Here is a 14267-nt window from a genome sequence, read left to right as displayed (position 1 = left end):
TGGATTTGCTATGTCCTATTTCCTTTGGAAACAGTAAACTGTAGTGTGCTAGGATAGCTATCAATTTTTTTGTGACGTTTATTTTAAAACATTCTTCCAGTGTAGTAACTTTTAGCACTGAGGTGAAACTAGTGCTTAAACTCATTGTGCTCATTTTTGTGAGTTTTGAAAGTTCCCAGTTGTTAGCACATTCAAATTATTTGTATGCTGTTCTTCTCAGCACCTTGTTTTCTTTTGTCTTTGCTCTTACTCTCCTTGACTCTATTTGCCTATACTATTCAATTTTATTGGCTGTGACAGCCTGCATGAGTTTGAGGTTATGTCGCTACTGCTGATGCAATGACATTACAGAACTTGAACAAAATCACGTGTTACTATCTCCAATTGTATTAAATTGAAATAGGGGCAAATGAGGAAAAGGAGGGCACTACATTTAAAAGGAGCAAAAGCCAGGAAAGCAAAAGGGATGCAGCATGACTAATCCAAGGTAAGGGCAGCATTAGGAGATGGCCCAGAGAGCCCAAACATCAAGTCTTCTGTGGAAGGCTCCAGTTCTCCTGCCCCTGCCCTCCCTTTTTAAACTTAAAAAATATTTGAGATATTGTCATTACAATAATTATTTGGGAGAAAAATCAACTTGATCAGTTGTAACACAAAGATGCATTCAGCTATAACAGTGATTTGGTGGTTTAATTCATACATCATGTTGCTTGATCTCCAAACCTTGATTTGAATATTGGGAACAGAACTGCAGATTTGTTTCCTCTTAAGCACAGGTTTCCCCACAGTTCTGTGGTTTACTATAGTTTTTGGATCTCATCAAATCAGAATCGACTCTATCTTTCATTGCTGCCAGATTTGAATTGCTGTTCGCCTGTGCATGGAAAAGCTGATCCAGGTGGGTAGCTAGCTCCACCTATTGGTTGAAGGCAGAAGAGTACTAATAGATTTTTTTCTTCTTACGAGGACTTCCTCCTCTGCACAGCTCCTTACTTCAGTTCTCTTCTGCCTTCCACCAAGATCGGTTGTTTTCTCTCTGCTCTGTGGTTCAGGCCTGTATAGTTTTGTGTCTTTCAGTTGTTTGTCTCTGTTTTTCCTTTCCCACTGTATTTCTTGCTTAGGCACTTTATTTAAAAAAAAGAGGGGGCTTAGGGTTTTTTACTTTCAGTTTCCACGAAGCAGGCACCCCACTCCTCCTGTTTGAGACCAGCCTGTCTCCTTCATGGGATCCAGCACCCCCCCACAAGCCTCGTTATCTTAGTCGCGGCTTAGCAACCTTGGCGGTAAATGCCTGAATGGCCTTCCAAATCCCTGGAAGGAACAAGGAAGCCTATTTGTCACGCTCACTCAGGGCGCCGAAGGAGGCCTCCCGTGGAAGGCCTCAGTGGGGCCCGCTAGACGTGCGGAAGCGCGATTGGCCCTTCCTCCCCCCATGGCACCCAAGCATAACGCACAGCTACTGTTGAAGCACTCAGCCCCCATAAGACCCGCAGCGTGGTTTGCTCCCATGGGGAAAGCAACATGCAAATTGGAAAATACTTCAAAAAAGCATAAGCCACTCCTGCCTCTGCTCAGAATGGAAGTTGAGCCGCCGCCATTACCTGAACAGGCCATAGAGGCAGCCCAAACCCTCCCCTCTACCTACAGGCATGGCTGAGGCGTGTATTGTAGCGGGCAGGGTGGCTTCATAAGGACTGGTTCTTAAGAAGAATAGAGGAACCAGTCACGACAGACAAAGGCTTGAATATCCACAGGGGGCTGCAGAAATGGATGCTCACAGCGTCATATGCAAGGCACACAGGGACCAAGAATCCCTATCTGAGGAGGAAGGCATCCAGCTCCAGCCCACATTAGATACATTTTTTTCTGCAACATCTTATCCTGGGGACTTCACAGGCTTTATTGAGGCACCTGAGTCTCACAAAGCACTACAGGAGGCTAGGGGAGAAGCATCCAAGCTTTCCTCCTCTTCGCGTCCAGCATCTGAAATACGGGGGGGGGGTGCACATCCCACATTTTTCTCATGCTCAGCCTCTGCAGTTGCAACTGTCAGCGCACATGCTGCAACAATTGAAGGAACAACTGAAGGATTCCCTGCTAATGAATCTTGCTAGGGATCTCTGCATCAGGAGTTCCTGTGCAACAGCCTTCACAGGACACTGCCACAGCTGCACCTGCTCTGCCATCGTCAACATCGCAAAGGGTGCAGGGCCAAGCCACAGTCCGCTCTCCTTCACACACACGCCATCCACAGGACAGTGCGTCACCTGACCCTTATGCCACCTCTCAAGGCAGACATACTCACCTGCTGGATGAGGCAACTGTTGACCCTGACAACAAGTTGATTGTCCTCGATGAGGGAGAATGGAGTGGAGATTAGGAGTCTGAGGAGGTAGTAACCAATAGGATTTACCAGGAGGCTCATTTCCTTCCATTCCTGTGCAAGGCAATGGAAGCTCTCAGTCTAAATTCTCCGGAGGATCCCCCAGCTCCCCCAACATCCAGAATTTTGGTGTTGTGTCCAGACCCGCAACCCAAGTCAAGGGTGCTAAAACTTCCATCACTACTTCCTAAAGTGATCAAGTCTGAATATGATGTCCCGCTGCAGTTCAAGAAATCTGTAGCAACTGCCAACAAATACTATATGTTGGAACAGCACATCATGGACCAATTCAAGGTCCCAATAGTAGATGCTCCCATCGTCAATTTACTAAATCCATCCTTGAACCCGAAAGATTTGGATGCTCACCTCAAGAATGCATCAGAACGCAAGCTGGATTTAGGCCTTAGGAGAATTCATGAGGCCAGTGAGCTCTCCATCAGAGACCCTCCTCTGTCTTCGCAAGAGCGCCCCTGCTATGGCTGGAGGACCCTTTGGATGGCCCACAGCAGGATCTGGCTCGAACCCAGAAGTCTCTTCTAAAAATTTCAAGAGCAGTGACCTTTATGGTAGATGCATCGATGGATGCCATGCAGTTTTCGGCAAGGTCTTTAGCAGCGAGTGTTTTCACTCGAAGGACCTTGTGGTTGCAACATTGGGAGGTGGATACTGCAGCCCGCTCTAATCTCTCATCTGAGCCTTATGTGGGTGGCAAACTATTTGGTGATGACGCTCTAGCTGGAGTCTTGGAATCGAAGGAAAAGAAGAAAGCTATGCCTTCTGCCAAGAAACGAGATCCTAAGAAATTCTTTATGAGACCTTTCCGTACTTATTTGCCTTCTCAGATTCCAGGGCATTTGGAAGAGCAATGGATACCCATGCTAGCCATCCCTTCTGGAATAGGCAATGTACCCAGACTAAAGACAAACAACCTTTCCCCAACAGATCAGGTTTTGGATCTCAGTCTCGAGGGAATAAGCATCAGTTCTGATGCCAGGGCCCCGCAGGTGGGAGGAAACCTTCAACACTTTGCCCACTGATGGAGGGAAACGTCTTCCAACCAATGGGTTCTGCACACTGTCCAATACGGTCTGAGACTGGAATTCATCTCCCTTCCTCCATCCAACTTCATCCCCTCCCCTCTCTCAATGTCTCCAGACAAATAGGAAAGGACTCTACCAGCAATTGCCCACCTTTTGCAGATTGCAGCAATAGAACCTGTCCCAATAAGCGAGAGGTTTTCAGGAAACTACTCTATATTCTTCACCGTCATGAAAACAGGCGGATCCTTCAGGGCGATACTTGATTTAAAGAACTTAAATCAGTTCATAACATACTGCAGGTTCTGCATGGAGACTTTGCTATCAATCAAGGAGGCATTGAGAAAGGGAGATTTTCTCTCATCCATCGATCTGAAGGAAGCCTATTTACATATTCCTATTTTTCCACCCCACAGACATTTGCTTTGCGGTGGGGGAGGATCATTTCCAGTTCAGGGCCATGCCCTTTGGTCTGGCGTCTGCCCCCAGGGTATTCACAAAGATCGTGGTTCCTCTGGTGGCACACCTCAGGATGCAGGGGGTCCATGTCTTTCCTTACCTAGATGACTTTCTACTCTGGTCTCCTTCCCTCCACAAGGCTTGGGAAGATCTGCACCTCACCCTAGCATGCCTCAAGGACCACGGTTTCCTCGTCAACCAATCCAAGAGCCAGCTTTTTCCAACACACCGTATAATACATTTGGGGGCCACCATAGACTCGCAGCAAGGACTCATAATATTAGCACAGGACAGAGTGCACAAGATAATTACAGCTGTCACTCTGCTCTTATCTTCACCATCAGCAGATCTTATGCATCGGGCAGGTGTCTTGGGGTTGATGGTCTCAACCTACTCAACTACCCCATGGACCCGTCAGCACTCCCGACCACTCCAGTGGGCACTTCTACCTTTTCAGAATAACATTGCAGCCAGGCGTCACTGGAAGGTGGCACTATCACCAGCTGTCTGTCGCTCTCTCCTCTGGTGGACTCACGAACCAAACCTACTAAAGGCAGGGCCATTCCAGGACCCACCACTGACCCTGTTCACCTCAGATGCCAGCCTGACCAGCTAGGGAGCCATTTGCAACAGCCAGATGGTACAAGGGACATGGTCTCCACAGGAGTTGGCACTTCCAATCAATCTCCTGGAACTCCATGCAGTTCGACTGGCACTGGGGCACTTTGCGAACAGCAGAAGGTTAGGGGCAGTGCTGGTCAGGACAGACAACGTATCAGCCAAATGTCATTTGAATCATCAGGGAGGCACTCGCTCCCCACAACTACAGAAGGAAGCTGCCTTACTATTTCAGTGGGCGGAGACACATGTGGACTCAATCCTTGCGGAATACCTCAAGGGGGAGGACAACTGCCAAGCGGATTGGCTCAGCAGACAGAAGGTACATCAGGGAGAATGGAAGCTTCATCCAATAATCTTCCAGGAAATTGTGAGACACTTTGGCAGAGTCGACGTGGACCTATTTTTCACTCACCTCAGCCACCAGGTAAAAAGATTTTTCTCCAGATACGTGACACCAGAGGCGGAAGGCATAGATGGTCTGACATCCCAGTGGCCTCAAGGACAACTCTACACCTTCCCACCAATTCCAATCATACCCAGGGTACTTCAAAAGATCCAGGCTGAAAGGGCAACAGTTCTACTAATAGCTCCTTGGTGGCCCAGGAGACCCTGGTTCCCGGAACTACTCAAACTGTTGATCGATCCCCCGTAACAAGTTCCCCTCTGGGAAGACCTGTTGTTGCAGGGAAAGCTTCACCACCCAGACCCAGGGTGGTTGGTGCTTCATGTCTGGAGACTGAGAGGTGACGTCTCTTAAAAAGAGGCATCCCACCTCAGGTAATGGCCACCAGCTTGGATGGCTTTAAAAGAAGATTAGACAAATTCATGGAGGACAGGGCTATCAATGGCTACTAGCCATGATGGCTGTGCTGTGCCACCCTAGTCGGAGGCAGCATGCTTCTGGAAACCAGTTGCCGGAAGCCTCAGGAGGGGAGAGTGTTCTTGCACTCGGGTCCTGCTTGCGGGCTTCCCCCAGGCACCTGGTTGGCCACTGTGAGAACAGGATGCTGGACTAGATGGGCCACTGGCCTGATCCAGCAGGCTCTTCTTATGTTCTTAGGTGGTGGAAAGTATTATGGCCTCAAGACGCCCTTCCACAATTAGAATATATGAGACTACATGGAAAGCCTTCTCATCATGGTCTCAAAAGAAGGGTTTGATCCCAAGGAAAGCAGGTACCAATGAGATCCCCTGCTTCCTACAAGATGGCTTATCCTTAGGTCTTAGGTCAAACACTCTTAGACATCAGGCTTCAGCCCTTTCAGCAGTTCTGTCCACATCTGAGAAACCGCTTGGATCTCACCCATTACTCAAGCGCTTTCTTCGTGGGGCAACAGCATTAGCACCTCCTACAATCCATCGTTACCCAACTTGGGACCTACACAAGGTGTTAATAGCCCTACAGAAGCCCGCGTTTGAACTCCTAAGTCAAATTTCTATACGCTTCCTATCCTTTAAGCTATTGTTTGTTGTGGCCATTACTTCGGCCCGTAGAGTGTCTGAGCTGAATGCCCTGTCTGTCGATAGGAATTTCTGTGTGTTTCATAAAGATAGAGTGGTTCTGCGTACTCTTCCTTCCTTTCATCCTAAAGTACTGTCTTCCTTTCACTGTCAGCAAAAGCTAGTGCTGCCTTCTTTTTGTCCTAACCCTGTCCACCCCACAGAGAAAGCTTGGCATTCGCTGGATGTGCGTAGAGCCCTGAAAGTATTCATCTCTAAAACAAAACACCTACGTCAGACAGATAGTTTGTGTCCTTTCACCCAGTCTCATTAGGAAAGATGATGTCTTCATCCACGCTCACTAGGTGAATCAAGGCATGTATCACACTGGCCTACTCACTAAAGTTGGCCCTGCCGGTTAAGATAGTGGCACGCTCAACGAGGGCAGCAGCCACATCAGTGGCATTTTCACGCAATGCATCGCTCACAGCGATTTGTAGAGCAGCCACTTGGGCCACACCTAATATGTTTATTAAGCAGTATAAGATTAACACGTATGCCTCAGCAGAGGCAGTCTTTGGGAGAAGAGTGCTACAGCACATCCTTTCAGACCACTAGTATACTCAGCCCAGCGAGGTTCCCACCCTACATGGGTCAGCTTTGGTATGTCCCACCTGAGATCAGCTTTTCCATGGTTCACAGACCTACCTTTAAAACAAGTTTCACATAAGACATTTGGTCTTACTGTAAAACAGTTTTCTCTGTGCATGTCAAAAGCTGATCTCAGGGCCACTCCCACTATATTTCATCCTAGGCCTACAGCACAGAGCGGATGAGTGCTGTTGTCTCCTGTTTCATTTTCTGTGGTTTCTATTCCTTTTTCTACATGTTGGTTGGCTTGTTATTAAGAACTGAAGTAAGGAACTGTGCAGAGGAGGAAGTCCTCATAATAAGAAAAAAATCTATTAGCTCTCTTCTGCCTTCAACTGATAGGTGGAGCTAGCTACCCACCTGAGATCAGCTTTTGACTTGCACATAGAAAACCGTTTTACAGTAAGACCAAATGTCTTATGTGAAACTTGTTTTAAAGGTAGGTCTGTGAACCATAGTTTTGGGCAGTTCTGGTTAGCATTAGTTTGCCATTATTTCTGAATCAGGACTAAAAATGGTAATAGCAAATCATGACAGGGAACAGCAAATTTGTATGGGAGAAAGCGAAAGGAAGTACCATGCTAAGTCTGTAGCACATTTTATAGCAAATGTGGCATCTGAATTGAACTGTTTGTAACCTTACTTGTTTAACTACTGCATCTGCTATAGTAGTATTCATGCACATGTATAATTTCATATTCATTGTAAATTCAGGAACATACTGCTTTTTATGTTCTTGCCTGTTCTTAAAACGGGAGATAATTGCATAAATCGATCACACACGTATTAAAGAGGTTGAAGAAAGTGTGCCAACAGAAATTAGAAATTGTTGCTTAAGGTATATGCAGAACTTTGTCACAACAAGAAGTGTATAGTAATGGTTGCTTTTGTTCATATTTTAGGCAGCAATGTGTTATGTCCATGTAACAGCTCTAGTAGCAGAGTATCTTCTACGAAAAGGTATGTATCACACAGCTATTCTATTATTGTTGAGGCATTTTATTCTGCTATTTTAAGTGGCTGTCCACTAGTCTGCTTTATTTTTTTTTTGTATTTGTGCTTGGTGTAGTTAATCTTAATCACGCATGTTGCATATCACCCTGGCATCCATGTGGATGAAGGTACAAAAATATTTTAATAAATATGAATTAAATTAATAAATTATTGTTTCTGGAAAATTTAGCAGTAAAATCTTTACAGAAATATAATAAGAAATAAGTAAAACACAGAAAGGAAGATATAAAGCATTCTCATCACACTCCATCCTTTAAACTGTCACTCAGAATGTTTGTTATCATTTTATCCTAGCCTTAGGGCAGTACTTATGGTTCTGTTCTTGTACCTCCTTCTTTTAATTTTCACTATAATTTTGGCTATTCAGTGATTGCATGGTAAGAGCTGTACAATTGGCCTGTCTGTCATGCTGGTGAGTCTTTTAAGTATATCAGCATCACGGGATGAACCCTCAGAAAAGCAGCTTCTATAACACTGTTATGACATTTAAGGAGCTCCCATACAATTTGCTCTGAAGGCCCCTCACAGGTTCCTAGAGATAATTCCCTCGAATGCCAACCTGAGCAGTAATTATAAATTAGTAATCATATGTAAGAGACTCTCCCATTCTCCAGTGTTTCGTCTCAGGCTTTGAAAACACCAAGTTTGTGAGAATAGACATGCTTGCTGTTAAGCTGCAAAACTCCTTGTAATTAGTAGACCTGTCCTGTGGTTCAGAAATCCAGGAATATGGTTCCTGATTAGAGGTGGGATCCACTTCTGCTTCCCAAGCTTGAACCAGTTCCTGCGGACCAGCAGACCATTCCATCCTGTGCCTGCTTGTTTCTGCCAACTTACTCATTAATCCGATCCAATTCAATCCCACACACATACACATGCACACTGCCCATCTGAAGCAAACCCCATCCGTCAAGGGAGGTGCTGGAGCAAGCCGAAGGGCTGCGGAGAAGCCTTGAGCCTGCTTTCCAAGTCAACTGGTAAAGGGAAGAAGCCGCATGTTGTCAACACGACTCCTGAGAAGAGGAGAAGAAAAATCACTGGCTTGCCCACAGAAGGAACAAGGCTGCCTCCTCCTCCACCCGAGAAATCTCTCCGTCTCTCTTTGGGAGGGTCTGTCTGAGAACTTGAATCCAGGTTGGTGTGAAGTGCCTCACAACCCTTTTTCCTCCTGGACTTTTCTGGGGATGCTGCCAGGAACAGCAGCCACCACCACCACTGCCGCCCTTTCTGCCCATCTCTGACAGGGCTTTGCGCAACCTCAGTTTCTGTTTTCACTGCAGACTTTCTCCGATTGGGGAGTGAAGCAAAGGAGCCCTGCCTGGTTGTGCCTTTCGTCTGCCCAGAAAGGGACGAAGCAGAGGAAGAGAGAAACCTTGCTATTGGGCAAAGCAGCTCTGCTGCGAGGGGGGAGGGAAAGGGTGGGTGCCTTCTGGACTGAATCGCCACACACCCCTTTTTGGCTCTGGCTGCAAGCTGCCAGTCTGCCTGCCGCTGCACATCTCACCAGGACTTGAAGAAAGGAAATGATGGGGCTGCTGCTGCTGAAGGTAGCACATCAGGTGTTGGTTACAGGAAAAACAAATGTGCATCCGTTGTCAAAAAATCTGGTGCTGGGGAAAATCCACTGTGGTCTCAGCCACCATGCTTGCTTCGCAATGCAGAATGAGCATACAATCTATTCAAAATTCCAGTTTCAGTTCTGAAATAAATGGAAATCTCTGCCATCTCTATTTCTGATTAGTCAGATCTTTACCTAAAATACTGTACTGTTTAAGATTGTAGTCCCAGCCTACTGCTGCTGAGGCTCTGCAGAGCATCAGAGCTACATCCTGGGCACTCAATCTGGCAAGCAGTTTGGGACCAATCCCTGCTCCAGCTTTAGTCTGGTGCAGCATTTGGGCCTGGTCAAGCCTGAAGTTGCCCAGAACTATCTGTTAGAGCAGCTTGGGATCCCCTGGATCCCAGGCTGTCTTAGCCCCACGCTTGGAACACCCAGTTTTGGGACTCTCTTCTAACAAGGATACTGCTGGCAGGCCTTCCACCCACACATTCATCAGGTGGAAGGGGAAGGTCTGTGCTGGCAGAATGACAGAAGCATCACTCCATTGGCAGTGGGAGGCTGGCTGAGCCAACAGAAGTGAGTGAAGTGATACTTCTGTGCAATCCAAACCTCCCACAGCCCAGCATATTGGGGGGGGGGTGGATTGTAGCCTAAATCTCCTTGCTAGCATATCTATTCTTGTTACTACAGAATCATTCCAGCTTTTCTCCGATAAATATGTTTTGTAGTATAGTAGTCAGTTGGACTGCTTAGTTTACGGGAAGCTGGTTTTTGTGCTGCCACTGCCTGAAGTAATATTGGTTTATTAATGTGGTCATGTAATTATACAAAGGTCTCTTGAAATGAGATCAGTTTATCTGAAATGAGATCAATTTACCCATCCCTCCAGTTGATTGACTTCTTCAAGAGTGATGTCTGCATTTTCCCCTCCCATATAAATAGGAATGTTTAAACAAGGCTGTATAAGCTTCAGAGTAATTACTCCAAATATTGATGAAGAGGCGTCAATGATGGAAGACGTGGGGATGCAAGACGTTCACTTTAATGAAGTATGTAAGCTCAGTTCATACTTTATTGTATATAATTATAATACTAACTTATTTTCTATTACATTCTAATATGTCTTTCATGCTGTTTAACTGGAAGGTTTCTTAACCATCTCATAACCCACTAAAATATTTTAACCCACCAAAACACAAAATATGAACAATAAGTAGCATACAACATTAGAGTATGTCAAGACAAAGATGGCATAATGGAGATGGCATTAAGGCAAGTTCAAGGTTTAGGGAACGAGCATTACCTAATGTGGAGTTGGGGAAAATGTGGCCCTCCAGTCCTCTCTATCCAGCCCTCAGGATGCTGCCTAGGCTATACATCCTGATGACCAATGTTCTGGGGCCTGCATGCCTGGGGTAGGTGAGGCCAGAGGCAAAAAAGGGGTGGAGCCACAGATGTGACTCTTGCATTTGCAGAGTAGGCTACATTGTAGTCACACATATGTTGGATTTACTTAAACACACATGCACACTCTCTTTCATCTTGGCAAGGAAGAGGTATTATCACAGTTTAAGGACACATTTCAGCCAGGCAAAAGCACTCAAGGAAGGTATGGAACAGGGCTGGTGAGTATAGTCTTAGGAAGAGTTGAGGCCTGGAGAGCATCATGAGGGCCAAATAGAGATTCGTGGAGGGCCTAAGGTTGCCCGCACCTATCACTGTACTTAGTACTTTAGCATCAACTCACTCTGACCACCTAATCTATAACCCTAAATATTTTATTTATTTATTTATTTATTAGATTTATATTCTGCCTTTCCTCCCAGTAAGAGCCCAGAGTGGCAAACAAAAGCACTAAAAACTCTCTAAAACATCATAAAAACAGACTTTAAAATATATTACAAGAAAACATCCTTAAAAACATATTAAAACAAAACATCTTTTAAAACATCTTTTTAAAAAAAAATGCTTTAAAGAAGCTTTAAAAACCTATTAAAGAGCAATTCCAACATAGACACAGACTGGGATAAGGTCTCCATTTAAAAGGCTTAAATATCAAAGAGAATTTCTTTTTCATCTTTGCATTTGAAAATGTGATGTGTTGTACATGTGCCTTTGAAAACAGTTCAGAGACTTCAGTTGGTATGAAATATGCCTGTAAGGCAAATAATTAGAGTTGATAGTTGCAAATATATGCCAATACATCATCATCCATATCCTATCCCAATTCAAAGTGCTAGGTGACCTTTATGCCTTGGGTTGGCATCATGGAACCCGATGGATTGCCTCTTCTCATACCAGCCTATGCCTTGAGGTCATAATCCAATGTGATGGGTGATTTGCGATATGCCTTCTCTAAGTGCTCCCACCAAATGAACTACAATGGATTGCAACACAAAAAAGGCTTTTCAAATATGCCCTGCTGTTAGGGTTATCAGGTCTCCGGTTTTTGCCCAGAGACTCAGGATTTTTGGGGTCCTCTCTGAATCTCCGGGTGACTCACCTTAATCTCCAGACTCTCAACTTTGAGTTAAAAAAAATTAAGTTTCCAGGTGGTCTGGTTCACGAAATATACACTAAAACATCTGTAGCAACTTCTCTTAAATGAGGTCGTAACTGGCTGCTCGAACCCCACCTTTTCAGGTTTGTAGCCAATAAGTGAAGTCAGGGTTGTGCTTGATAAGGGATTTGTGACCTCCAGGCAGACCCAATGCAAGGCCAGAAAACTCCCCCCCTCCGCTTATCTGAAAAATCTCATAAATTGAGTAAGTATATAGCTTTCAGCAGTATCAAAAGTCTTTTTCTCTCTTGTGTACAGGAGTCAAACAAGTTTAAATTTTCCTGGGCTCTTGAAGAGGGCAGTGTTTTGAAAGCCTTCCCAATATGAAGCTTTAATCCAGTACTCGCTTTTCTGGGAGTAAAGCTGCAATGCTAATCCCACATACCTGGAGTAAACCCAACTGAATTCAATAGGACTTTTAAGTAGACATGGTTAGGATTGTGCTGTAAATTAATGGGACTTTTGAGTAAACTTAGCAAGGAATTGTGTTTGTGTTGTAAATCTTTCTCTCCCCCTCCAATCCTATTTTTAAAGCAATTAGGCAGGGCTTACTTAGGTATGACTGCTCTTAGTATGTAGGAAACTAATACTGATTTCATTTTAAAAAATGTTCTGCAATGACCAACTGGCTTTGATAATAAACTATTATATGGGGTATATGTATTTTTACATCTCCAGTGTGTCTGTGTGTGCGTGGAGTCTTTCCAACAACCCTGTGAGGTAGGGTTGGTAGTTGGAAAGCAAGGCAGCTCACAACAAGAAATAAATCCCTTCGAAATCCAATAACAATAAAAACAAGTAGAAACAGTTGCAAAACAGCTTCAAGTGACATGATTCTGAATTTTGGGTTGGATGAGTAAAGTTCCTTATCACTTGAGGTTGCAGTTCTGTGCACACTTCCATGTTTGAGTGAGCCCCATTGAAAACATTGGGACTTGCTTCTGAGTAAACAAACATAGGATTGCACTATAAATATCTTTACAGGTTGTATAAATAATAAACATCTTTGACAGTCATGCTTATAATTTTTTCATACTATGTCCCGATAAGCATCTGATTTCACACTATGGTTGTAGATTATTATTTCCTCTCTATTTTAACTATACCCTTCTTCCTTGGGGTGGTCATGGTTCCCCTCTGTTGTTTTCATCTTGAGGGGCAGATTAGATAGAGAGATGGTGAGTAGCCCATGGTCACCCAGTATACTTTATAGCTCATTTCCATTTAAAAAAATTAATTAAAACAATTTACATGCAGGCAAAGTTTATGAAGTAGATCCACACAATACTTGTAAAGCACATGACTTCCCCTAAAGAATCCTGAGAAGTGTAGTTTCCCCCTCACAGTTACAGTAGGGCCCCCTTTTTGGCACCCCACTTATTGGTGTTCTGCTAATACGGCGGTGCCAGTGGGGCAGTCAGCTGTACTGCAGGGAGCTCGCACGCTACAGCTGATCACTGTCAGGTGGAGCGCGGTGGCTGGAATATAGTAGGGCCCCACTTTCCGGCAGTTTTTGCTTTTTAGTGGGGGCCTGGAATGTAACCTGCCATATGAATGGGGCCCTACTATATAGTTCCCACCACTCTTAACAAACTACATGATTCTGTGGTATGATTCATGTGCTTCAAATGTGTGTTGAATGTGTTTTAAATGAATGATGTGGATCTGCCCCTAGGTATGATGTGTATTGATTAGTGAATTGAAATGAACAGTTTTAAAAAATACTTTAAATGGGAAGGGCTATAGCTCAGTGGTAGGGCATATGCTTTACATGCAAAGGTCCAAAATTCAATTTCTGGAAAAGACTATTGCCTGGAATCCTGAAGAACTAATGCTAGTCATGTCCTCAGTACTGAGCTAGATGGTACCAAATGGTCTGAGTCGACATAAGGCAGATTCCTTTCTTCCTAAAAGTGGAAAGAGACACAAGGGCCACAGTGAGTCCAGAATATATTTATTTCCCCCTCAACATTTATATACTGCTATATTGTAAAAAAACTCAAAGTGGTTTACAGAAGGAATTAAAACAATAAACAGACAGGTATTTAAAATCATTCAAAATAATAAAACCAACATTGAGTTAAAAACAGATGAAAAACACAATAGCTTCTAAATGCCTGGGTAGTGTTGCCTAAACAAATATGTTTTTAGCAGCTGCTGAAAAGAGTACAATGAAGTTGTTCTGCCTAATATCATTGGACAGAGAATTCCAAAGTGTAGGTGCTGCCACACTAAAGGATTGATTTCTTACAAGAGCAGAACAAGTTCTGTGTGGCACCCGTAACATGGAAAGCACACCTTGAACTTGGCATGGTAGCAAATTGACAACTAGTGCAGATTTCAGAGCAGAGGTATTATGAGCTGATAGGATCTCACTCATGTCAGCAATCATGCCACAGCATTCTGCACTAACTGCAGCCCCCAGCTCAGGTTGTGCTGCATGGGGATTTCTGTGAACTTGGCTGACTGGCTGCCAGGATTTTTTTTTGGTTAGGAATTCTGACTGGTTGTTGGATGCTGAGTTTTCTGCCTTACTCATGG

The 14267-nt window shown here is 44.4% G+C and overlaps 1 protein-coding gene across 7 annotated transcripts in view; it reads left to right on the top strand.

Annotated features, from left to right (window-relative positions):
• The window catches only part of DOCK9 (dedicator of cytokinesis 9), a 196197-nt gene that overhangs the window by 160181 nt on the left and 21749 nt on the right, over positions 1-14267 (top strand). For all 7 annotated transcript variants that reach the window (XM_061626573.1, XM_061626569.1, XM_061626574.1 and 4 more), the window contains 2 exons: positions 7494-7551; positions 10109-10215. In XM_061626573.1, the coding sequence (XP_061482557.1) occupies positions 7494-7551; positions 10109-10215 (165 nt within the window). The remainder of the gene's footprint in view (positions 1-7493; positions 7552-10108; positions 10216-14267) is intronic.

This window comes from Rhineura floridana, chromosome 5 (assembly GCF_030035675.1).
Source record: "Rhineura floridana isolate rRhiFlo1 chromosome 5, rRhiFlo1.hap2, whole genome shotgun sequence".
NCBI classification, from domain to species: Eukaryota; Metazoa; Chordata; class Lepidosauria; order Squamata; family Rhineuridae; genus Rhineura; species Rhineura floridana.
The sequence above is the reverse complement of the archived record's forward strand: the minus strand, read 5'-3'. Positions and strand labels throughout refer to the sequence as shown.